At 39.4% G+C, this 23,331-nt stretch overlaps 1 protein-coding gene across 4 annotated transcripts in view; it reads left to right on the top strand.

Annotated features, from left to right (window-relative positions):
* Window positions 1-22,555, top strand: part of IMPG2 (interphotoreceptor matrix proteoglycan 2) — a 55,729-nt gene extending 33,174 nt beyond the window's left edge. For 2 of the 4 annotated variants that reach the window (XM_088052194.1, XM_088052196.1), the window contains 13 exons: window positions 1,678-1,839; window positions 2,903-2,961; window positions 4,294-4,311; window positions 6,207-6,451; window positions 7,084-7,166; window positions 10,735-11,047; window positions 11,505-13,159; window positions 14,077-14,296; window positions 15,527-15,737; window positions 17,873-18,061; window positions 18,249-18,447; window positions 19,356-19,435; window positions 20,330-22,555. In XM_088052194.1, coding sequence (XP_087908320.1) covers window positions 1,678-1,839; window positions 2,903-2,961; window positions 4,294-4,311; window positions 6,207-6,451; window positions 7,084-7,166; window positions 10,735-11,047; window positions 11,505-13,159; window positions 14,077-14,296; window positions 15,527-15,737; window positions 17,873-18,061; window positions 18,249-18,447; window positions 19,356-19,435; window positions 20,330-20,342 — 3,447 coding nt within the window. In that variant the 3' untranslated portion in view covers window positions 20,343-22,555. The remainder of the gene's footprint in view (window positions 1-1,677; window positions 1,840-2,902; window positions 2,962-4,293; window positions 4,312-6,206; window positions 6,452-7,083; window positions 7,167-10,734; window positions 11,048-11,504; window positions 13,160-14,076; window positions 14,297-15,526; window positions 15,738-17,872; window positions 18,062-18,248; window positions 18,448-19,355; window positions 19,436-20,329) is intronic. The other 2 variants (XM_088052195.1, XR_015772032.1) reach the window with 2 other exon arrangements.
* The last annotated feature ends 776 nt before the right edge of the window (window positions 22,556-23,331 follow it).

Below are 23,331 nucleotides of genomic sequence, written 5' to 3'. Positions count from 1 at the left end.
GATTTGTTGTACTGAGATTAACTGGGCCATACTGTTCAATAACCTAGTGTGGCCCTGAAACAAAGCTGAGGCAAACTGTGCTTTCTTCTAGCTGTCAGTGCTGACTGGAGCTCTGATGTTGGAGTAAATACAGAATATGAAACAGACAGCTTCTGACTCAAGTGCAGGGTCTGACCTTACATTATCTAGCAAGAAAACTTGTGGTTTGGTCCCAAGAATAGCATTATTCTTCTTTTGAAACAGAACTGCCTGGAATATTTCTACTGGAGCAGAGAATAGGACCACTCAGTAAATTGGGAAGGAATCAGAATTAGATTGCTGCTGCTACAGCGTTTTCACTCTGCACAGTTACATCCCACCTCATTGCTCTTAGCAGCCAAAAGGCATTTCTGATTACAAGGCCAAGAGTGAGCAAAGTTCATCTTCTGCACTTTGTATGTTGACTCTACCAGGTTTTGAGGTGCTGATAAATGATTTTAACTACATAGTGTTGCAAACCACCAAATGGTAGCACTATATATATATGCCTGCTAAATGTGTATCTCTCAAATGCTAAGCTGAAGTAATGTACCAGTCCTTATGGTCTTTGGACAGTTATCCAGTGGAAAAGGGATGCGAGGGAGCAGAAAGACATTTACTAAAAACTTTTAGAAGGTTCCTAAACAATGTAGAAGTTGCTCAGGGATGGCAAATAAACTTTCTGGAGAAAGTTTTTTCCATTTCCTGCGTGATGCATAACTTCAGCTGCAGTTTCATTGAAAAGATCTGTTTTGCTGGATCTCTTTTTTCCTTTTAAACAGGAAAAAAGAAGCAAACATGTATGTAAATAGTCAAAGACAAAACCTCTAGCAAAAGACATTTGGCTAATGTTAACAAGCCAGCCTTCTCTTCCCTCCCAGACAAATCTGTATTTTTTATTTTTTTATTTTTTTGATGTCTTTCAGTATACCACAAGGAATAGTATGGTGTTTTAAAAATACTAAGCAGAAAGCATGCTCAGTCATTCAAATTAGATTAAAACTTGGCATTCTCTGCTGCCTGTGACAACCATGATAGCTCCATGAATCCTGATGTGTTGCACAGCCACTGCTCTGGGGCTTTTTGGGCAGCTGTAGGCACAGCAGTCAAAGCCCACTGCTTTAGCTCAAAATGCTCCCATTCAGAGTGCCCAATGTATATCTGGGGGCATCCTTCACCTCCTGAGGCTGAACAACGCAGGGTGTTATTCCAAATGTAGAACTTGGCAAAGGTACCTTGTCTTCCAGCTGGAATAGTAAGCAGGAGCCTTGTGATGAGTAAGTAAATTTTGGGTAAATCAGCCTAGGCTGGCTGGGCTCAAGTGAGTTGTTTGATTAGCCATGGTTGTGCTTTAAATTGCTTTGTGAACATCCCACACATCTGTACTTCACTTTGTACCTGAGGTCAGTGAGATGGACTTAGACTGAAGGTGTCCAAATGGAAAACAGAATTATCTTCAATATGAGAATTCTCAGGAAATGTTCTTGCTCAGTAGACTGCCTCATTAGTTGCTGCCTCTGTCCCTGAGGCTTCACGAGCACTCCATTATAGTGCAAGGCAAACAGGTGATGGCTCCTGCATGGGCACGCTGTGCTTCATACTGCAGCATTCACGTGGCATTAAGTGTGTCTCTTCTCTCCCTTCTTCCTTCCCTTCCAGATCAATAATGAGATAAAGAAGCAGGATGAAAAGCTAGATAGACCTGTAACTGAGCAGATGATTGAGTTCAACATTTTGATTGTTGGTGAACAATACAGTGAGGAGCTGAAGGACCCATCTGCTGCTGAGTATCAACTGCTGTCTGAACGGTTCATTTCTCAGGTGATTCCCTTCCCTAACTTCCTTTTTCCTTTTGCTGGCTCTGCAAAATAATAGCAGCAAAGTCATCTGTGTCAGGGCTCCTGATTTTTGTCTCCCTTTTGTTTCCAATATTTGTTTTTTATTTTGTGTATAATGGTGGCAATTTTATTACCATCATATTTTGGGGGCAGGGTGTGTGAAATTGTTCTCTTTGGAGAGGGATCTAAGTTTTCATGCGGCTGCTTATCATGATGCTTATCTTTTCTCTAGCTTTGCCTCCTTCTTAGCCCCATTTAGTTGGGGTTGGTTCTCTGAATGCTTTTTACTGGGGCTAACCCTATGCCAGATCCTGGGCCAGATGGGAAAGAGATGTACTCTTCACTGCAGCCAAGAAAGCATCACCATGATTGTCACAAGTTGCTAGCGTAGGCTATAGACACCCTAGTTTTCCTAGCTGTGAGTCCAAGTAGCAATGCCACGGTATGTGTGTATGCAAAAATTGTCAGGTGGGACAGAGTCCACCTGGCACATGGATGTTCCACTCCTTTGATCCCTTGCCTGGTTTTGTCTGAGCTTGAATAAAGAAGATCTTGGGGGAAAAAAAGTCAGCAGCACTGTGATTGTATAAGTCTCACCAAAGACAGTTTAAAAATTAAGTGGGGGAGGGGAACAAGAATTTATGGAGTAAAAATTAATCCTCAATTGGCAAGGATCTTTGGAAGCTAAAAAACTTCCTAAACCAGCAAGAACTTTCAGTATTCTCTATCTTGGTTTTGTCTCCTGTAGCACACTTGATTATCTTGGCAGTCTCTTTCCATTTCTCCCCTTGGAATGTTTCTATACAGTCCTTGGAGAATGCTGGATATTGTTCTTCAACTTTTTATTTCCCCTTTTTCTAATAATGAAACAGTGTCACCTAAACTACTCTTCCATAAAGAAAAGAATATTTAACTGTTTTTCACCAATTAGATGTAACAGCTCAGATACAATTTTGGAACATGATAGAAACGCTTCCTGATTTTTCACCATATGAGCAGAAGTGAATGGAATCTGTGTTAATTTTTTTGTTTTTCTGTCAAAATAGATTAAAAATGTATTTGAAGGACTACCTGGATACAAAAACATCCATATCCTGGATTACAGGTAAAATGATACTGATGCAGATATGGTGATTGAACATGGTCAAGTATGATGATGCAATAAGCTGACATGATGCTTGGCAGGATGTCAGGTGTGTGTGTGGGAACTCCTAGGATGTATTAATCAAGTACTCTTGTATTTGGTACCTCTATATATGCAACTGAAATAGAAATATAGAACAATCTTTTTTCTTTTTTTTTTCCTCCTGGCATTCTCAAGAGAATCTCACATGACATGTTTGCTGTGCTTTCAAGACAAGGCATTCTTGTTCAAGATTCTATCCTAAAATTAAAAGATATATTCATAGATTCTACTTCTAATATGTCCAAGTATTAAACAAGGAAGGACACAGAAACCTTTTTGGAAAAATGTGGTGTATTTAAATTTATTTTTCAAATTTTTGATGTTAATTTGGGATGTCTCCAAAGGTTATTGTTTAGGCTATGTAAAGGTCTCTCTTGTATCAAAAAAAAGGGTGGGGGATAGTTTGATAAAAGATATGGAATGTTTTAACTCTCTGTATTCCTATAAATATATTTTTAAAGACCTGATTCCCTTAAACCCATTTGTGCTTCTGAGTGACATTTAAAGTTAAGTTGTTAAGTTAATGCCTCAAATGTAAAATGTCAGACTTTTGGAGTACAGGGCTCACAAACTGATTTTTTCTGAATGGACTGGATATAACTTTTAGAATCTACTGAGTGTGTTGCTCTACTCATGAATTAATCTAAATTGTGTTTTCTTTGAGAATGTAAACTGTATTTCTTAGAATTTGTTGCCTGGGGTATTTTAACTAGCATACATGCAGGTAACAAAGCAGCTGTAGTGAGAGAGGTCTTGTGGTTGGAACCCTAGCCTGCGTCCAGTTTGCAGCCTGGAAGGTAGCAAAACATCTTGGTGTTTGCAGTCTAACAGGTTTGCAAGCACTTGGTTCATTTGAAAAGACAAAAGACTGGAATTTTTGGCAAATTTTTCTCTTTGTTTCTTTTCTGTGCATGGCAAAAAGCCATTGGCTTTAAGTTAAACCTTTAGGTGGGATAAGTGAGCCTTGATCTTCTTGGTACTGACAGCAATTTAACTGCATTGTTTACAATAATCTGAGATGGCTCTGACAATTCTTTGGGATCAATAGGAAATATCTCAGTTGAGTAAAAGCAGAACAATTTTTTTATGTAGCTGAATAACTCAGAAACTTAAAAGGATTTTCCTGTATGTGTTTTCAAATGGATATGCCCAGTAGAATACCAAAGCAAACTTGTTAGAGTTTTAAGACTTAAAGGAAATTTTGACATTGATTTAACGAGTTTTGCTGTTCTGTTTTGTTTTTATAATCAGCCCTTCCGAGGAAGAAAGGTAAAGACAACTTTTTTATAGATATTGTCATAATACAGATGGGAAAAACATGTTTAGCTGGTGGGCATTGTTTTTGAGGATTTGTAGTTTTCCGTTCAGAGCAAGATTGTTATCTAACATATATATTGTGAGAGAGAGGTCTACCAGAAACTGCAAGAAACTGATCTATTTCCATTAAGGATAAACTGAATTTGCTTATTTACGTCCTAATAAAAAAAAACTCTCAGGAAAAATCATCCTAGACACAAGTCAGCTACTGGGGTAACTTGTGAATAAAAGTATCTTTTGTGAAGAAAACAAAATTGCTTAACAATGACTCAAAGTCTTCATACTTTGCAGCAAAGTCTTGAATAGATATGGTATTATTATTATTATTAATGAAGTAGATAAAAAGCCCACAATTCTCCAGCAAAGGCTGTTGGCTTAGCTTCAAGGCCAGAGGTGCTGCAGATCTTAGCAGAATTTTAATAAATGTTCTTTAGCAGAACATGGAATTAATTGTTTCTCATCAGACATATGCAAGAATCCTGAATTTTCCTTCTTTAGTACGTTAAGAATGCCACAAGACAGAAAAAGAACTGCAGCCTTCATTTACGAAATGTATTTGTTCTGTCTGTATCTCAGCATAGCCAGTTTCCATGAACAAGTTTAAAGAGAATGAGCATTCTAACTTTTCAAGAAAGGTTAGAACCACAAATCTCTTCACAAACTATATGCAATTGTTAACAAGAGCTATGTTCCAGGCACCAGATGTTTAGCCATTTCCAGAAAGAGGTTGGTGTACAACATCCATCCGTGTTATTTGTTATGAACTATGAATGACAGCACAGTTGTATTAAACCTAACTGTTACATTTGAGGAGCATATTCTGTTCCATTTTTGCTGTGCCTTTTCACTACTGCTGTCCTTTTCAGTTTCCTCTGCTGACAGTCAGCATGGTGAGCCTATGGTTGGCTCATGTCAATGATAGAGCCAGCAGGAAAACCCCTGGTTTTAGTCAGTGTGTTTGCAGATTGTCTCTGTTGTATTTGGCACTGGGGCTTTAAAGACTTCTCTGAACAGAATTATTGTTTTAAAAATCCAATCCAGCTCTGTGGAATCAAGAAAACCTGTATTCAGAGCATGTTTTTCTCATGCTTCATAGGTTGCTTAATTTTGTTGCTGTGTTCTGTCTACAGCCAAAATGTGTTCTATCTTCTACAGTTCCCTTGTGTTTATGCCGAGTGTATGGTAAATTTGATTGCAGCCTAAGCTGTTGTGTGGAAAAGGACATCCAGATGTATTCAGGAAAAGAAAATGGAGGAGAGTTTATATAAAAAAACCTCTAAACTGTACACAAATACAAAACTGAGTCATAGAATAAATGATCACATGAGTCTAAATAATCATAAATTTTCTCAATTATAAGATTAATTAAATACTATTTTATTGCTATTAAAAGCATTCTTTCAAGCGGGTTAACACTGCACAGTGACAGAGATTAGGGCTCTCACTTGCTACTGTAGATTGCTACTATATACAACCTCTTTTTCCTGCCTATTTTCATACCTCAGAACCATTCCTATTATTGGCATGACCTTAAAATCACCACTCTCACCACTGCATGCTGGTGGACCCACTAACAATGCTTGTAGAAAGCCAGTGTTTTGGTCTGCTTGTGGTCTGCCATTCACTAGTAGAAATATGGGACTGGGAGCAGACCAGGTGTCAGTTTTGGGTAGCATTTCCCTTGGGAACTTCATGAAAAGAATCAAGCAGTTTTTATTTATCCTTTAAAGCCATGTATTTTTATATTAAAAAGGGTATTGATGTGGGCCCTTGTGAAAAAATAGTGCTTGCTTGTTTAGGACAATCTGGCATTTCTCATCTGTGTTCTTTCTCCTTGTACACTGAAGTGGGGTGGAAGTTCACTATGCTGTGACATTTGATGGAAAAGCCATCAGCAATGCCACCTGGGACCTGATTAACCTGCATTCAAACAAGGTGGAGGACAACTCCTTCATGGGCATAGAGGACAATCCAACAGTTGTGTACACCATCAGTGATTTCCGAGATTATATTGCTGAGATCCTCCAGAAAAATGCTCTGCTTGAAAATGCTTCCATCTCTTTGGACCCTAACTCTCTTCAGCTTACTAATGGTGCGTATTAATTAGGATGCATTGGTGTGCCACTCATCTGACTTCTTACAAAACAAATCTCAGCTGAGTGAATTATTCAGCTGTCCTCTGAAAAATTAAACCGAACAAGATCAACTTGTGTCATAGCCTGTTTTGCTCTGATCTTTACCAGGCCAAGTCATTAGCAGTAGCATCCTATTCTTGATCCGTTAGCCTAGCCCCCCATGTTATTTAAATTTTTATTTTGAAACTGAGGTTTGTTGTGTGCACTTTCAGTAATACTTTCAAAAATTAATAGGAATAAAAGGGGGAAATGTGGTTCACATGGTGCACATTGCATCAGGGTGACCTTCAACTTAGTAGCTCTGTGTTTGCTTTAGGCAGCACAAAGGAAATACCCCGATTATTGTTGAATATTCAATGATCCTGCTAGAGGTGACGAAAGAGTGCTGTCACCCCTTTGTTCTCATCTTTCCCCTCCATTTCCTGTCAGTGATTTGGAGACATTTCCAGCAAAATCTCCCTGGTAAATTTTTGAGAAGATTTTACTTACAAATCTGAAATCAGAGAGGGCTTTTCAGTCAGTCTTCCAACACAACCTCCTCACACTTGTTACTGCAGCCTTTATATCCCAAGTGTTTATATTTCCACAGTGAAGGAAATACTGCACCCCACATCTGAAGACCCATCCTGGATCACTGAGCATCCAGTTGTGCTGGAGCGCCCGGAGTTTGATGTGAGTATGGTTCTGAGCAGTGGTCTTTGGACACATTTGAGCAATTTACTTCAGCAAGGTAGATTTGTAGCCAACACCCAGAGCTTCTCTATCCTGTTGTTCATGCAGAGCAGACATACTAATGAAGGCATACTTTATATGGGAGTAAAAACAAGTGAAATCTCTCGTGTGATAATCCTGGTGTCTGCTGCCCAACAGTTTTCTGCGATCATCTTATTTTGGTTGTAAACATCTCTAAAGACGTGATTCTGCCTTCCATGATACTACCTTTCTTTGGAAAGATGAAATAGATGTAAATCCTAAAACTGACTGCTAGAAGAGCTAAAACTCTAAGTTTCATAAGCTCCTTTTGTTACTGTATTTCTTTCAAAGAAAGTTCTGAATTTGGTTTTAAAATTATATCCATCCTCCTAATACCAGCAGAGGAAAATAACTGACACTGGTTTCTTTTTTTTGTCTTTTGAAATTGTAATTGTCATGTCTGACTAGCTCTGGAATAACCCAAGACACAGACTAGAGTTCCGTATTGGACAGGAGACTTGGTATCCCTGACCATGTCTGTACATGATTAAAGCAAAGATGCTGAGTTAGGTGCCAGCAATGCTGAGATCAAGTTAGTCAGTTCTGCCAACAGAGATCTTCTGAGTGCTGAATCATTGTCTGGGCAGTTGGTTTCTGCTCTCCACTCTGTTCTGTAACACAGATGTGTTTTCAACAAGAAATTAACTCAGATCATGCCCTAAAATCCAGACCCACTTTTGCTCACTCAGTCCATCATGAGATACTGTTTTGAACACAGACACATTTAATTTTAGCCAACTTCTGAAATTTTTATGTAAGCAAAATTTGTTTTCACAGAATGCAAATATTGTTAGAATGGGCATAGGTATAATATCCTTAATTTCATGGCAGTTTTCCCTGAATTTTAAAAACTAATCATCGATATCTAAAATACAGATTCATGTGGATTTGCCATAATGGATTAAACATGGTGTAGATAAACATGGAATTAACTTTCAGAAAAGGGCTTTCTCTTTACTGGAGACATCTAACTAGTCTAAAATGTAGAAAGACAAAGAATTCTGCCATTCTGTAATCTGACAGATGTGCAGGCAGGAAGATATTTTAGGGCAGTAGTATCTTGGCAATAATAAATTTTAAACCAGTTTTGGGGAATATTATTATGATAAAAAAATTGTGGAAGTTATATTTTTCTAATCATGGACTATGAATAGAGGCATCTATGCCTTCAGTCAAAAACTCTGATTATGTCAAAGGTACCAAGTATATCCCCAAACCCGCTGTGTGCAATCTGCAATACACAGGGCATTTGCAAAGTAGCTTCAGATAAATATAGGAAAAACCTAAACGTGCTTAAACAGTACATAATTGATCGATTATTTCCACAGATGTCGAACCTTTATGGTTCAAGTAGAACAGTTACCTATTGAAAATAATTTTGCTATAGTTTTCCCTAGGTGATTTGAGAATGAGCTGGATTTGTATTAGCATACCAATACCATGACATAACATGGGGCTGTCATGATTTCACCATCCAATTGCCAGTAGGTGGTACAATTAATTTTTTAGAGTTTTGCAGCTCTCTTTAAAAGTAAAGCAAAAATCAGGTCTAGTTTTTGAAATCAGTATCTTGTTGTTTATGATGAATTGTAACAAGTAGAATGGTCCGGTTTGAGGAATACAATGTCTTTCTGGCAGCAGAATGAAAAATCAGGGAGAGGGATTCTGTGTTTACAGCCATCTAACATATTTGTAAACCTTTTACACTGGTGAAAACCAGAACTAGACAATATGATACTAAACTTGTTAGTATAATATATTGCCCTGTAACAAGAATTTTTTAATAATGTTAGTTGCCATAGGAGCATTTATCCATTCAAATATATGATGAAGTGCAGTCCCTGGCAACTAAATGCTTGCATTAAATAAATATATCAAGGAGTGATTGCTGGTAGTCCTAATTATTTTCTTATGGAATTTATATATATATAATTTATTTCTAATTTTGTACAGTCGCTCTTTTTACAGCTTTATTTATAGTGGTTAGTCTTGCCAAAAATAAAAGTGCTGGAACACATGTCTTTACGGTATATATATTTTTCAACTGATTGTTACCATATAAAATAAAATACTTGATGAGACTGTGGTGGCATAACAACTGGCATTTAAAAATGTGATGAGTACATGCAAACAAGTAATTTAAGGGGGAAAAAAAAACAAAACCAACTTTAACTGGCCTGTTTCCAAAGCATTCAAATGTAGTTTGAATTAAGCTGAAAATCTAATTCTCCCACATTTCAACCGGGAGTAAAATTTAAAATTGAAAGGTATTTGGATTCTTCCTGTTATTCCTGCTGGTCAAGCAATAGAAAGAGGTTTGACAGGAATGGTGAGCTACAGAAATTATTCCAGTGGTTTTGAACTGTAATACATATTACAGAAACTTGCGTCCACGGTACACTTTTCTCATCACCATCGGCAGTTTGTTAGCCCATAATAAATTGCTGCTTCTTGAATTGCTTGGCAGCTTTTCATACCCTACAGGGTTATTGGTCCATAGCCCACTGCTGCACAGCATTTATATATGGGCAGGTATCCATGTAAAGTACTAATTCCTGAGGTTTAGGCTATCAGCTTGCTTTTGTAGCCTTGACCAAATAACTTAATATCTTTTTTGCCTTTTTTCTGATATAATTACCTCATCAGACACCATAGTAGGAGATTAATATTCAAAGATTAAATATGCTCACTATTTTAACTGTAAACCAAGTAATGATTGAGATGTGGAATAGTAAGTAAACAGTGTGGAAATTGGAGATGTAACAACAAATTATTTTTTCACATTTCAGATAATTCTCAAATTCACTCTGCATCCACTTTGTTGTTCATCGTTACTGCTGTTAGATTTTTTTTTTCCTGCACAGGCATCTTGGCTTTAAGACTAAATTATTCCAGGTTCTAAATGTTCTTCATTATGTTCTGGCCTTTGTTATTTTCCTGTGTTCTCATACCCACAAACTAAAAGATATCAATAAATGATGACTGGGCATGCATCCATCAAAGTTCACTTTCTACACAGTTTCCTGTATCATAGTAACTGAAATAGTAGAATTACTGTATTAATTGTGTGGCTGATGAATAACAGCTGTTAGACCTCATCATGCTTTAGGAAGGCAAACAACATTTATCTTTGATTTAGCTGGAGATGGACAGATTCCTTTTTTTCAGCATAGGAAAGGAGAATGGGGTTTTGTATAGATGGCAAATCTCTTAATACCCTAAGGAGTGCTGCACTCCAAACAGGCTGAATGGCTCCTTTCCCTTTTTGATGGACACAACATTTGTCAGAAGGATGTGCATTTCACATGTATATTGCACTAGATTAGCAAGGGTCTATATTTGCCACTCACCCATTGCTCCCTCAGAGGCAGTAGTTAGAGACTTGGCCACTGCCTGCTGTTAACCCCTTCTGTGTGTTCAGCCCAATGCAGACAGTCAGTGTTTCCCCTGTAATAGTGGAAATATTAATAGTGGCTTTATGTTCCAGGACAGCACCTTTTTAGCTGAACGTCCTTCTGCAGATGAGTCAACGGTCAGCAATGCCTTGCCCTTTGATTACACCAAACCAGATTCCACCTCAGACAGTGAGCAGTCCAGTGACAATGAAATCCAGCCAAGACCAGAGAACATGGACTATGAGGCTGGTTTGGCACCTGAAGCTCCACTTTCCTCAGAGGTTGATGTCACTTCTTTGCCTGATGAGCAGAATTTAGAGACTTCTCATTTAGTCACTGTACCAATGTTAGAGCATGATTCTATGGACTCTCTGGAATGGCTTTCAGCCCCCAGTTCTTTAGATGGTAAGTTAATGCCATTGACTGAAACTTAAATCTGGATACCGGAGTTTCCTGGTACTCACCAGATTATAGTTCACCAAAATGAGCTTTCAGAAAGCTCTAAAAGTTGAGTATTTTTCTCCACCAGTTTTTACCTTTTGTGTGTGCATGTATCCAAGAGCTATATACCAAAGTAAAATGCTCGTAATAGCTAATAATGCCTGTTTCTCTCTTCTGGAAATTATATGTACATGGCACTTGTTAAATAGCACAGAAGTAATTTTGTATGTCTTGACTTGGCCCATAGAATATCTTAATGGAAAGTGGGAGAGGTTAACAGCGGTCCTTATGACTTTGGCATACAAAGGCCAGGATGTATTATGGAAAATGTGGAACATAGAACTACAGGTACAGGTAATTTGACACTTTTTTTGTAAACAACAGCTAATTGTCAATTTGTTTTTATTTTTAATGTTTGAAGATACTGGGCTATCTGAAGAACTTTTGCCTTTAAGTCCTTCTCACCTTGTGCCTGAAGAATCTCCGTCTACTGATGACTATGAAGTTCCTCTGCTTTCTGCACCAACAGTGGCCTCTTCATCAGTCATAGAGACTGATATTAAAGAGAAGGAAGAAGTAATCCAAGGTAGTCCTGAGGGCAGTGACAGTGCAGACTCTGTGGAAGAAATTCCTTTTCCCTTAGAAGTGCCCCCTATGGAAGACGAAACTGATATATTTCTTGGAGATAGAGTTATATATGATGATGGGTCTGGTTCAGCTTTTGATGGTTCAGGAAAAGAAATGGAATCAAGTATCTGGCCTTGGGAAGAAGCAACCCTGGAACCAGTTTTCTACCCTGGTCCTGATAGCTGGCTTGAAGATGACAATGAGTCTTTGTTAATCAAACCTGAGGATATCCCTGAAGGCATGATTTTAGACTATATTCTTAACTCTGGGAATAAATTAGATTATGATCTTTCCAAAGATGAGAATGAAGGGATAGTCAATATAAAAGATTTCCTTGATGAGTCTGAAATATTTGTCTTTCCAGAGACGACAACTCCGCAAGTACCTCTGTTACAGACAGAAGAGCCATCGTCTGTGGAACCATCTACACAGACAGAAACACTGGGCATGTATGATTCTTCTTTTGTCATGCCAGCTGGAGAGGCCCCTGTCTCACCACCATATACAGATCTGTCTGTGGAAGATAGTCTCCATACATCCACAGGGACTGTCAGTATGGAGCAATCTGAGGAGTCTAGTGTAGGCCAGAACATAATCCCTGAAGTAGTTGAACACCAAAGTGAAGACAGGGCAGTGGTAGAAGAACTATTCACAGTGAGGCAGCCGGATGTAATGGAAACTGCTACAGTAGGACACTGGGACACAATCTCTTTAGAAACTATTCTGACTGCAGATTCTTCTGTGGTAAAGCCTGATGCTTCCACAGAAGAGCAGCAAGCCCTAGATTCATCACTGGCAGACCGAGACACTGCTGGATCAGCAGTGAAGGTACCAGCTGATGTTTGGCCTACTGACAGGGCACTAGAAACCTCCTTAGATCAGACAGTGCAACCAGCAATTCCAGCAGTTACTCGAGGTTCAGCTGCATTTCCTTCTGTAACAGATCACAACACTGTCCTAGAGGGCTTTCCTGGACAGCATGGTACAGACCATGACACACATATTTCCATGAGCTTCAGCACTGTTATGGATTATCAAACAGTGAGTGTAACAACAAGCACTGTTGAGCTTCAGTCCCACCTCCCTCCTGTGGGATCCACACCATCATTGTCTGTGGCTACCTCAACAAAGCTGGGAGATGAAACAACGAGAGTCCTGGATGTTTCAGTAGACCTGGGCAGTGTTAGCACTGTTCACTTTTCTCCTGAGCAGACTGAGGAGGGAAGGAGGATGACTGAAAGTCACATGGAGCTGACAACTCATGTCCAGTCCACAGAGATGGCCAGTGTGGCTTGGGCCACACATGAAACCCACTACAGTAGTACTGTCCCATCCCGATCTCTAGTTGTGTTCTTCAGTCTTCGGGTTACCAACATGATGTTTTCAGAGGACCTGTTTAATAAAAACTCCCCTGAATATAAAGCCTTGGAGCAGCGATTCTTGGAGCTGGTAAGAGTTACTTCTGTGCTAAATATCCATTAGCAGATAGACAAAAACTATTTGTAAATTATATTTGGTCATCTCTCTTCGACAGAGAGCAACTTAAAACTGGTGTTTACATGGTGTTTACACATAAGGTTTGTGTCCCTCTGTGGGGAAGATTCTGTCTGAAAATGGGTGGTGGGATGCTGTTCACCTTTTAGTCAGATAATAGTCTCTCTGAAGGAGAACTCCTTAGCATCATGGACCAGCTGCTCTTCTGGTGTCAATAAATATAGCAGTGTAGCTGAAGTCACTACCACACTCGCCCTACTTGCTTCCAGACTGCTCTGTATTTAGTGTATAGGGAGAAATGCAAGAAAATCTGGGGCTGTGAGCAGGTAACTTTTCTGCAACACATTCAACCTGTCCTAAGTAAGAGGTAGCTCAGGGAATTAAGCTGTTCCTAACCTGGCTGGTGACTTGGAAAGCCTTATGGGAGTTACACAGCAGCAACTGCCAAATTTTAACTGGGAAATTCCCCTCTTGTGACTGAAACAAACACTCTTTTGTGAGAGATGAAGGGAGCAAAGCAGAGAGAGGGAGGGGTGACATGCATGAAGGAAAAACCCTGTGAAATGGCAAATATTCCATATACTTAGATCAAGGGAGAACACAATGTGGGTCCTGAGAACTGTGTTTCTGATTTGTTAGATTTTTAGAAACTCCTTGCAAATTGGTATACTCTTAAGAACTCCCTGAAATACTCAGGCTCCTGGCATCACAGACCTGAGCTGGGTAAAGGTGAATGCCCTTGATGTACAATTTGGATAAAATCATTCAGATTTTATTCAGACTCTAATTGTCTGCTGCAGTAACAGTGCAACTGGCTTCAGTAGAGAGAGATTCAAAGATTCAGCTTTTCTGTCATATCCCCTGTGTTGCAGCTGGTGCCCTACCTTCAGTCAAATCTGACAGGATTCCAGAACCTGGAAATCCTGAACTTCAGAAATGGCAGCATTGTGGTGAACAGTCGAATGAAATTTGCCAAACCTGTGCCCCGGAATGTCACCAACGCTGTGTACATGATCCTGGAAGATTTCTGCAACACTGCATATCACACCATGAACCTGGCCATCGATAAATACTCTCTGGATGTGGAATCAGGTAAGGACAGCAGGGAAATGCAGCTTAAAGCAAGAGATCTGGAAAAAAATTCTGGTTTAAGTGCTAAGGATCCCAGCAGCTCAGAGGTTGCCCACTGCTTTTCACAGGCTGGGCTTTAGAAAGACAGTCTTTCATTGAGTAAAAACAAACAAATTAAAATCTGCTCTGAACTAAAGACATGAAAGTCAAAGTAGTACCCAGACAGAGAAAGCTGTATGGGGTCCATACAGATTTCTGCATAAAAATGAACTCATGGGATACTCTGTATAATGCCCCTGTATTTGACCTGGGGAGTGGGGGAACAGATGGCTCAGGGAGATGAGAGAGATGGCTCGGTGGTGCCCATCTCTCTTATGTTTACTTTCATGTGTGGCTTGAATTTACTCCGCATGGTTATTCCCACAGGTGGTAGCCAGTTTGCCTGCTAGGTGGGCATCTGCACAGGTAACAGTTGCTGCCTCATGCTTGGGGTAAGGTCTTGGTTGCACTAAAAAGTGACAGGGCCTCTTGCTTCACTCTTCTGATACAGGGAGAAGGTTGTTTTGGTTTTTTACCCTGTCAAAGTTAGCCAGTAGTTCACCATATAAGCAACCTGGAAATATCTCCTGTTTTAAAGTTAGAGAAAAATAAGAGTGCTGACATGTTGGCAAATGGTAGCTGATCTTTCCAGATATGTCTCTTATAAAGATGGTCTAATCAGCATGGCAAATGTTCTGGTATTGATTGTTTAGCTGTATGCCAGCCTCTTAAGCCTGATACCAGTGAGATATCTTGAATGCAATAAGCTTGTGCTCCTTGCAGACAAAAAGGCAAATCCCCTCACATGGGCAGATGGTGAGTGCCTGACATCCCACTGCCCTTCCCCATATGCTGCCTAGGTTTTCCATAGCAAGAAATACTGGAGATCATCTGTGGTTTGCTCATTTGTAAAAGAGAGTTCCAGCAGACAGAGAAAATATGAGGTACTCTCTGTTCCAGTATGAAAAAGATCACTTCATTCTTGCTTTTTTGACTGTTTGTTGGGTAGTCTTGGCCATGCCACTGGCATGTATGCACAGAGGAATATTTGCTAGTGCTTGTTCACCTTAGCAGAACCTTTTGTTACTCAGGAAAGATGCACCCTGGGTTTTTGTGGATTAACAAGAGACCATTAGAGAAAACGGCAGCCAGCACCTTGTCCCTGTAAAATTCTTCCCTTTCATTAATAGGTTTTGCTCTGTGTATTGTCAGGTGAGCAAGCAGATCCCTGCAAGTTCCAGGCCTGCAACGAGTTCTCTGAATGCTTAGTAAATCGCTGGAGTGGGGAAGCTGAGTGTGTCTGCAACCCTGGCTACCTCAGCATCGATGGGCTGCCATGCAACAGCATTTGTGATCTGCAACCAAACTTCTGCCTGAACGATGGCAAGTGTGACATAAGCCCTGGGCAAGGGGCCATCTGTAGGTAGGTCACCCTGCTGCTGGAAGTTGTGCTTCCTGGATGAAAATGCCTATCTTGAAGCATTCTATAAGATTTTTCCAAAATTCTGTGCAATATTGTGTAACAAGTGAGTAGATGGTGATTATCATTCATGTTACGCTGCTCAGTGTGAGTCCCAGTACTAACATTAGTTTTCTTATGTATATATCATAAATGAGAGAGTGACAAATTAATAGAACAGAAACATCAGAAAATAAAACTAACTAGGAATACCGGTTGTAATGGAGCACACTCAGCGGTTCAAATCACTTTTATTGAACTTTAGGGACAGAATATACCTCCAGAGGTTTTTTCAAGTAGCAAAGTGATTGTTTGTTGTGTCACCTATGAGAGTTAATTCCATAACAGAAATTCCTGCACATCCCATTGATAATGCATAAATTCATCAAATATAGTGCTTTTGGTCTGGAAAAAAGCATAAAACTAAATATTGTACATTTGGGAAAAATCATGTGGGCTCATAAAAGGATGCAGGAACAGGCCCCACATATTTGCTTAAAAAAAAAAAATACAGATGCATCTAAACAGGATTGCTGTATTTTGCAGGTAAACAAAAAGACTTCATGCAAGATACAGACACACTGGTGGTGCCCCTGACATGGAACTTTACTTTTTACTTTTCAAACAATGTAACAGTCTATTATTAAAAATAAAATTTACCTATCAACAAAATTTAAGAAAACTACCACAAAGAAGTTTTACTACTAGTAGTTAGTTATGTTACTTCATGTGATTTCCTCTTTGAAGTTTACCTAGAACTTCTCTAAAGTCAATCTTAGATTGCTAACAGTTAACAGAAGAAATAAAAATGGTTTTAAAACTTTAAAATTGGATACTATCACAGATGCATTATATGCATTATATGCATTTGTGTGATAGTGTGAATCAGAAGCAGGTAAATATCTGAAAGCAAGCATGTTCCAGCCACTATTTATTAAAAAAAATTGAAAAAATTTGAGGTATTGCTTACTACTTTCAGAAACAGTTTCAGATCATTATGTGAGAACAGTTAAGTTAATGATGTTTCTTATTAATAGGGTTTATTGCTGTGCATGGTCATAACAGATCATGATACTTTGAGATTTTATAGAAAAAACTCCCAAACAGATATATAATGCAAATATATTATTTTACTGATACATTTAAAGTCAATAATAACAACATTATAGTTCCTATGTTCAAAACAACATTTAGGCAGAAATGCTGAATACAGTTCTGGGCAACCATTCCAGAGATACGGTCTTGGACCTGCGCTTCCCTCGAGCCATTTATTTTATCTATCCATTTAGACATTGTGAAGGTCACAACACTAGGAACATTCTACTCAGCTAACACACCTTCATTAGACTGCATTACAAGATGATAAAGACAACTGCTGTCTACCTTTGCAGTGTTGATGTGTCACACGCAAGGTTCAATCAAGGCAGGAGCTTTTCCTCAGTCTAAACATCTTCCAGTTTTAACACCTCACAGGGTACTGTAAATTTCATAAAGCACAGTTATTTTCCACCACAAATGCATTACCCTTTTGTTGTTTTACCTACCTTCATTCAATTCTGATTTGGGTTCTGGAGATCTGAGGATTCTGGAGAAAAGCAGGCTCCCATGAGACCTTTTCTGTGGCCTTTCAATACTTAAAGGAGGTTTATAAGAAAGGTGAGGACAGACACTTTGGGTCTGTTGTGAAAGGACAAGGCATAATGGTTTTAAACTAAAAGAAGGTGGATTCAGACTAGATACAAGGAAGAAATTTTTTACAGTTGCAGTGGTAAAACACTGTAACTGGTTGTCCAGAGAGATGGTAGATGCCCCACCCCTGGATTGGATGGGGCTCTGAGCAACCTGATCTGGTTGAAGATGTCCCTGCTCATTGCAGGGGACTAGATGACCTTTAATGGTCTCTTTCAACTCAAACTGTTACATGATTATCTACCAAAAAGTACGTCCATAATAATAACGATAATAAAGAAAATTGGTGATTGGACAATGCAAAGATATTTATTGGGGTGACTTAACTGAGGGAACATCTTAACAGGAACTTAAATACATTAACCAAAGTTTTTGCTGGTGTGTAATTTCCCTGTGTTTCTTTGTGGCAGGTGCCGTGTGGGAGAGAACTGGTGGTACAGAGGGGAGCACTGTGAGGAATACGTGTCCGAGCCACTGGTTGTGGGTATTGCAATTGCTTCTGTGGCAGGATTCCTTCTGGTGGCATCTGCTGTCATCTTCTTCTTGGCCAGGACCCTTCGAGACCAGTACACAAAGAGTGATACTGGGGACTCCCAGGGGTAGGTGACACCATCTAATATTTTAAAGCACATCAGCTACAATAAGGATAATTCTTTAAAAAGTCTTATATCACACCGCTTACAAGCAACAGGATGTGCAGGCACCTCCAAATGCCAGGCTTCCTTAGTCTGTCTGCTGCCCCTCCAGGCTGCAGAGAAGCTGACAGTGTGTTTATTGCTCCCCCAGGCAGGGTGACAGCCTCTCGTCCATTGAGAATGCAGTTAAATACAACCCCATGTATGAAAGTGATACGACTGGCTACAGCCATTATTACCGGAGATATCCACAGCTAACGTCCTACAGTTCCACCAGTGCAGAGACATCCACAGACTACAGCAGTGAAGAGATCAGGCACATTTATGAAAACAGTGAGCTTACTAAGGAGGTAAATGACCTTGTTTTCATAGTGGCATGGGAAAGATCATGGAAACTGTAAGCTTATTCCACACTTCTAGCCTCAGAGGTGGGCCCGATCTTTCCCCAGTGTCTATGCTCTAGGTAAACAGGTTGCAGTGGCTGCAGCTATTTCAAAGAGGACAGAAAAGCTTGCTTTACCTGCTTGCTTTTAGAGAAAGTTATGGTTTTGTTCTGACCTGTAATGAATTTCACATGATAAAGGAGCTGATCCCTTAAGTAACTTCATGGGACCTGGGGAGGTTTGATGTATTATTTGACACAACATTTACCTTTTAAAGCCGACTATCCTTTCTAAGAGTAGTTGCACAGTGGAAAATTGGTATATCTAGGCCTTTTCACAGGGTGCTTTTGCTTTGGGTGTTTTCTGATTGTTTTTAAAGTCTTTCTGTAACCTGCAAGGTAGATCACATCTTATCTCTTCATGTATACTCAATATCCAAGGTTTACTCTAGAAGGCTAAAGAGAAAGGATGTATATCCCAGAAATAACTACAGATCTTTAAGCAGCTGTGAAAGGTGTGAATCCAGTATGTAGCTGGTATGCTGGCTGGTAGGCAAACCATCTCTGAGAGACAAATGGTTTTGTTAAAGCCTGTTGAAATGCTACACTCTGACCAAACCCTGGTTTTGACTTAAAAGTGAAGTATAACTGAATTCAAATTAAGTGCTTCACTTAAAAAAAAAAAAATTAAAAAAATAAATTAAAATAATTATAGTAAAATAAAGAAGAATTTTAGCATTGGAGTACCCAGTTTCAAGCTCCACTCTTTGAAACAGCAGCATATAGGAGCTTTATTTCCCAAAACCCAGAAATCAGTTATTTCAGTAGCATTCTGATTTCTCTTATGTACTTACAATTCTGTTTATTGTATTCCAGGAAATTCAGGACAGAATTCGAATTATAGAGCTCTACGCTAAAGACCGCCAGTTTGCAGAGTTTGTTAGGCAGCATCAAATGTGAGTGAAATGTCTTGTCTGAATAACTAACTCCTTTGAGATTTTTTCATGTGGTCTTTGCCACATTACTGTATTATTTTTTAAGGTTTTAGAAATGCCAGGACACTAGAGGCTAAGATTTCAGCATTATTTTTGAAGAGGTTCAACCCTTTAACAGTATTTAATAATCCTGGAAGTCCTAGGGGTAAAAAAAAAAAAAAGTGCAGTGAAGAGGAATCCCAAAATTAATGGGTGTCAGAGCTCTGGCATCAATTTAGGTCTTTGAAAGTACAGATAGAATCTTATTAATTCCTCTGGTGTAATTCCCATTGCCCTGTACTTTGTTTAAAAACAGAAATTTTAAAAACCCAAACCAAAAATGCTAGTTTATCTTGAATTCTCAAGATTTGGCAGCTGACCAACACCAGAAAGATCACTGGTACAGTCTTGTGACCAGTACCAAGTGAGCACCAACTGTAACACAAACTACAATGCCAAACAATGACTCAGTCTGAGCTGTGTGCTTTGATGAAAGCTAAGCACAAAGAAGGTCCTCAAGGACTGAACTGTGAGCATACACACTCACATCAACTGTGTTCCTGCTGTGGGAAGCAGCAAACCACAACTTGCTAGGTTACTTTGAAAGATACTGTAGTACAGTTCCTTGGTATCCTGTTAAAAATACATATAGTAGCAAAAAACTCATGTTCCCAGATCTTCAGCAATATTTTATTTTAATTCAAAGGAACAGCAGTTCCTATTTTTCCATGGCAGTTGTTTATTTTTTCATCTTGAAAAGGATCAGCATCTAGATTTCCCACAGATGTAAAGTTGTAAGGGCTGCCTTGTATAAGCCTTGAATCCAATATTTAAAAGAGATTAACTTAATCACTGCTTTTCTGTTTTTCATTTCAGGAAGCTGCTTTAAGAATAAAAAAGAAATTGATAGAATACACGTGGGAGATAAACGCTACCTTGCTGCCCCAGCAATGGGCTCAGATGTAACTGCAAAGTTACTTATAGTCTTAACATTGCATGGATGGATACAGATGTTTTCTAAGTGAATGGCTAAAATGTACAGATACCTGTTAATCTCAATTTCTTCTGGCTCTTCCGTGTAAAATTACACTTCTAAAGAGGTGATCAGAAGCGGCAGAGGTTATGAAATTTCATTTTTCTTTAACTTCATAATGGACATTGAAGGATTTTGTATACAAGGGCAAAAAAAATCTTCTTGGGTAAGACAAAGATACATGCACAACCAAAATAAAATGCACATTGAAAATCCCTGCCTGGCATTTTATCCCCTCACTGGTGGTTCCAGTGGCAATTTATGGGTATAAAACACTAGCAGAAGGAAATATTTGATTTGCAAAAGAATCAATTGTAGGGGAGAACTATTGTGCTGGAGTTATGTCGGCATTATTTTAAAGCACCTACAAAATTTTAAAGCAGACACAAACAAAAGCTCACTGGAAAAGCTTTTGTTCTGTACAGATGCCTGATGTACATTTTGCCACCTGGCATTAGCAAAGCAGAGGATAGCACCGAGCCTGCAGCCCCTGAGGGCTGTCCCTGGAAATCAGCATCACCACCAGTGACCCCACAGGGAGCCTTGGCCAGGCAGGACAGTGCTTCTGCAGCACACTGCAGTGTCTTTAAAGCCAGCATGGTTGGTTCTCCAGCTTATTCTGGCAGACACACAAGCTGGGGCACAGAAGGGCTTTTATCATACAATTTTTTTGTGAAGCTTAAGTGGCTAACATTAATTTTTACTTTTTTTTTGTATGTAGACATTTTGTTTCATAATTTATAAGTTAATTGCGTTATTTATTTGTTGTGTGTTCAGCTTGTTTTCATAATGGATTTAGCTGTTGAAATAGAAAGATGACTAGTTTTAATAATGAAATACTACGCTGGCAGTTGTGCCCATTCTTTTATATCTATATTATATTTAGTGTTTACTCAGTGTTGAATTCAGCCAACTAATATTTGAAATTACTGAATGAGGCAATAGCCTGCCATGAGCTCCCTTTCAAAATCAGGCACTGAAGTCCATGCAGATTTGGTAGATGTCAGCACTTTCCTGCAGGGCAGTGAAAAACTGAAATTATTCTCAGTTTATTGGAAATCAGCACAGAATTCCTTAAACACAAAAAAAGTCAGCCTAAAACATTTTGAAATAGCTGAATTGAGATGGGGACTTCCAAGTAAAGAAATGGAATTTTATCTTCAAGTTATGAAGAGAGTTCTGACTATATGTTAAGCTGTGCTGGGGCTCTGTTCAGTCACCCAAGGTCTCTTGTTTAAGTCATTAAAACAGCTGTCAGGGTTAGGGCCCCAATTACAATCGCATTTGTGCTAGGAAAAAAAAGGCCAAGTGATTTATTTCTCCAAAAGCTGTAGTTTTTGGCCCACATGTGCCAACAGCCACCTGATACTTTCTAGGGTTAAGTGGTAGTGAGAATTACTTGATTGTCTTTAGGCAGCCTAGCTAAACAAGACAATATTTCAATGCAATTTTTCTACGTGTCCTGGAGCCCCTCACTGGATCACTTGTGTAGAACCTTCTTGCCTTGAGTGGCAGGGGATGGGTACCAGAGCCACATTTCTGTCAAAGAAATGCTTATATAAACCACTGAAAGCCAAATAACGCCAGACAGCAGGAAATAAATAACATGGTGCTGCTGAACATTGTGACCAGATGTTATGAGACAGAGGCCCCATCCTAGTGGCTGGCCCAGGGGTTATCAGAGCAGCTGGTCCAGAGTTTCTGGGGCACAGCCCACTCCTCGTGGCCCCGCAGCAGCGCGGCTGAGCCATCCCCTAACACCGGGGTCTGCTGTCAGAGCAGACAATTGCTGGGCTAAGGGTGGGCAGCAGCTTGGGACTTGTTTCTGTGCAGCTCAGCTGCCAGCCCTGGGAGATTTGGGGCTGCTCCTGCTGGGTTCAGCAGTGGATGGCAGCTGGGATCACAGAGGTTTTCAAGGTATTCTGCTGTGCACAAGCTGAGACGAGGCCTGGTTACACTGAGTGTGAGGTGTTTCAGTGAATATACAGTGATATGTTCTTTGTGTGTGTGTGTATATATATCAACATGATGGTATCTTTTCACTACAATAAAAAATTATTTCCAAAATATTTTTTTCTATAACATTCATGTAGAGACTATGAGTTTGACATGGAGAAGGCATCTTAGCCACGAACATTTGTGTGTGTAGGATCAGAAAGTTGTTTTAACAGAGTTAGCTAAGCTGTTAAATTCCTTCACTAATAAAAGCAGCAAATATAGTTCATTAACACTTGCAAGATTATAGTCTGAAAATTCATGCTGGAAAGCACATACCTGAGTGCTTTGCTTTCAGATAAACTCTTCTGAAGATGTTTTATCCCTAATCAAAAAGCCAAGAACTTAATGAATAATTGACTTTGTTTGACACTTTCCCAGTCCAAGGCAAAGATAACTCTAAATATCCTATCAAAACAGACAAACCCCAAACTCTCAAAACAACAAAAAAGCCAACCACCCCCCAACCAGCTCTGTATACAAACCTATCAGTCTATAATCAGTTAGCATGTGCTTTTTCAATTTATAGAAGTAAAAAGTGCATGTTTGAATGACTTGGCTTAATTGAAGAGCATGGAAAAAGGCGGGCATTTTTTACTTGATGCTGACAGGTCTATCAGAATCTGTGGCTCCCCTCAAGGCTGGAAACACAGATGAAACACGAGGTCCCTCAGGATGCTAGCAGCTGCCTTTTTAACAGAGGATCTCAAACACACAGCAGCCCTGTGGATCTCTCAAGGCCTCACTTTTAAACCTCAAGGCACCAATCCAAAGTGGTAAAATCCTACCAGGGCTAGAAATTCAAACAGAAAACAAGTGTTCAGAGCTGCAAGACTATCAGCATTCCAGG

The sequence above is a fragment of the Pseudopodoces humilis genome, chromosome 2 (assembly GCF_049639895.1).
Source record: "Pseudopodoces humilis isolate 2021_Gansu_Grassland_sample_001 chromosome 2, ASM4963989v1, whole genome shotgun sequence".
NCBI lineage: Eukaryota > Metazoa > Chordata > Aves > Passeriformes > Paridae > Pseudopodoces > Pseudopodoces humilis.
The sequence above is the reverse complement of the archived record's forward strand: the minus strand, read 5'-3'. Positions and strand labels throughout refer to the sequence as shown.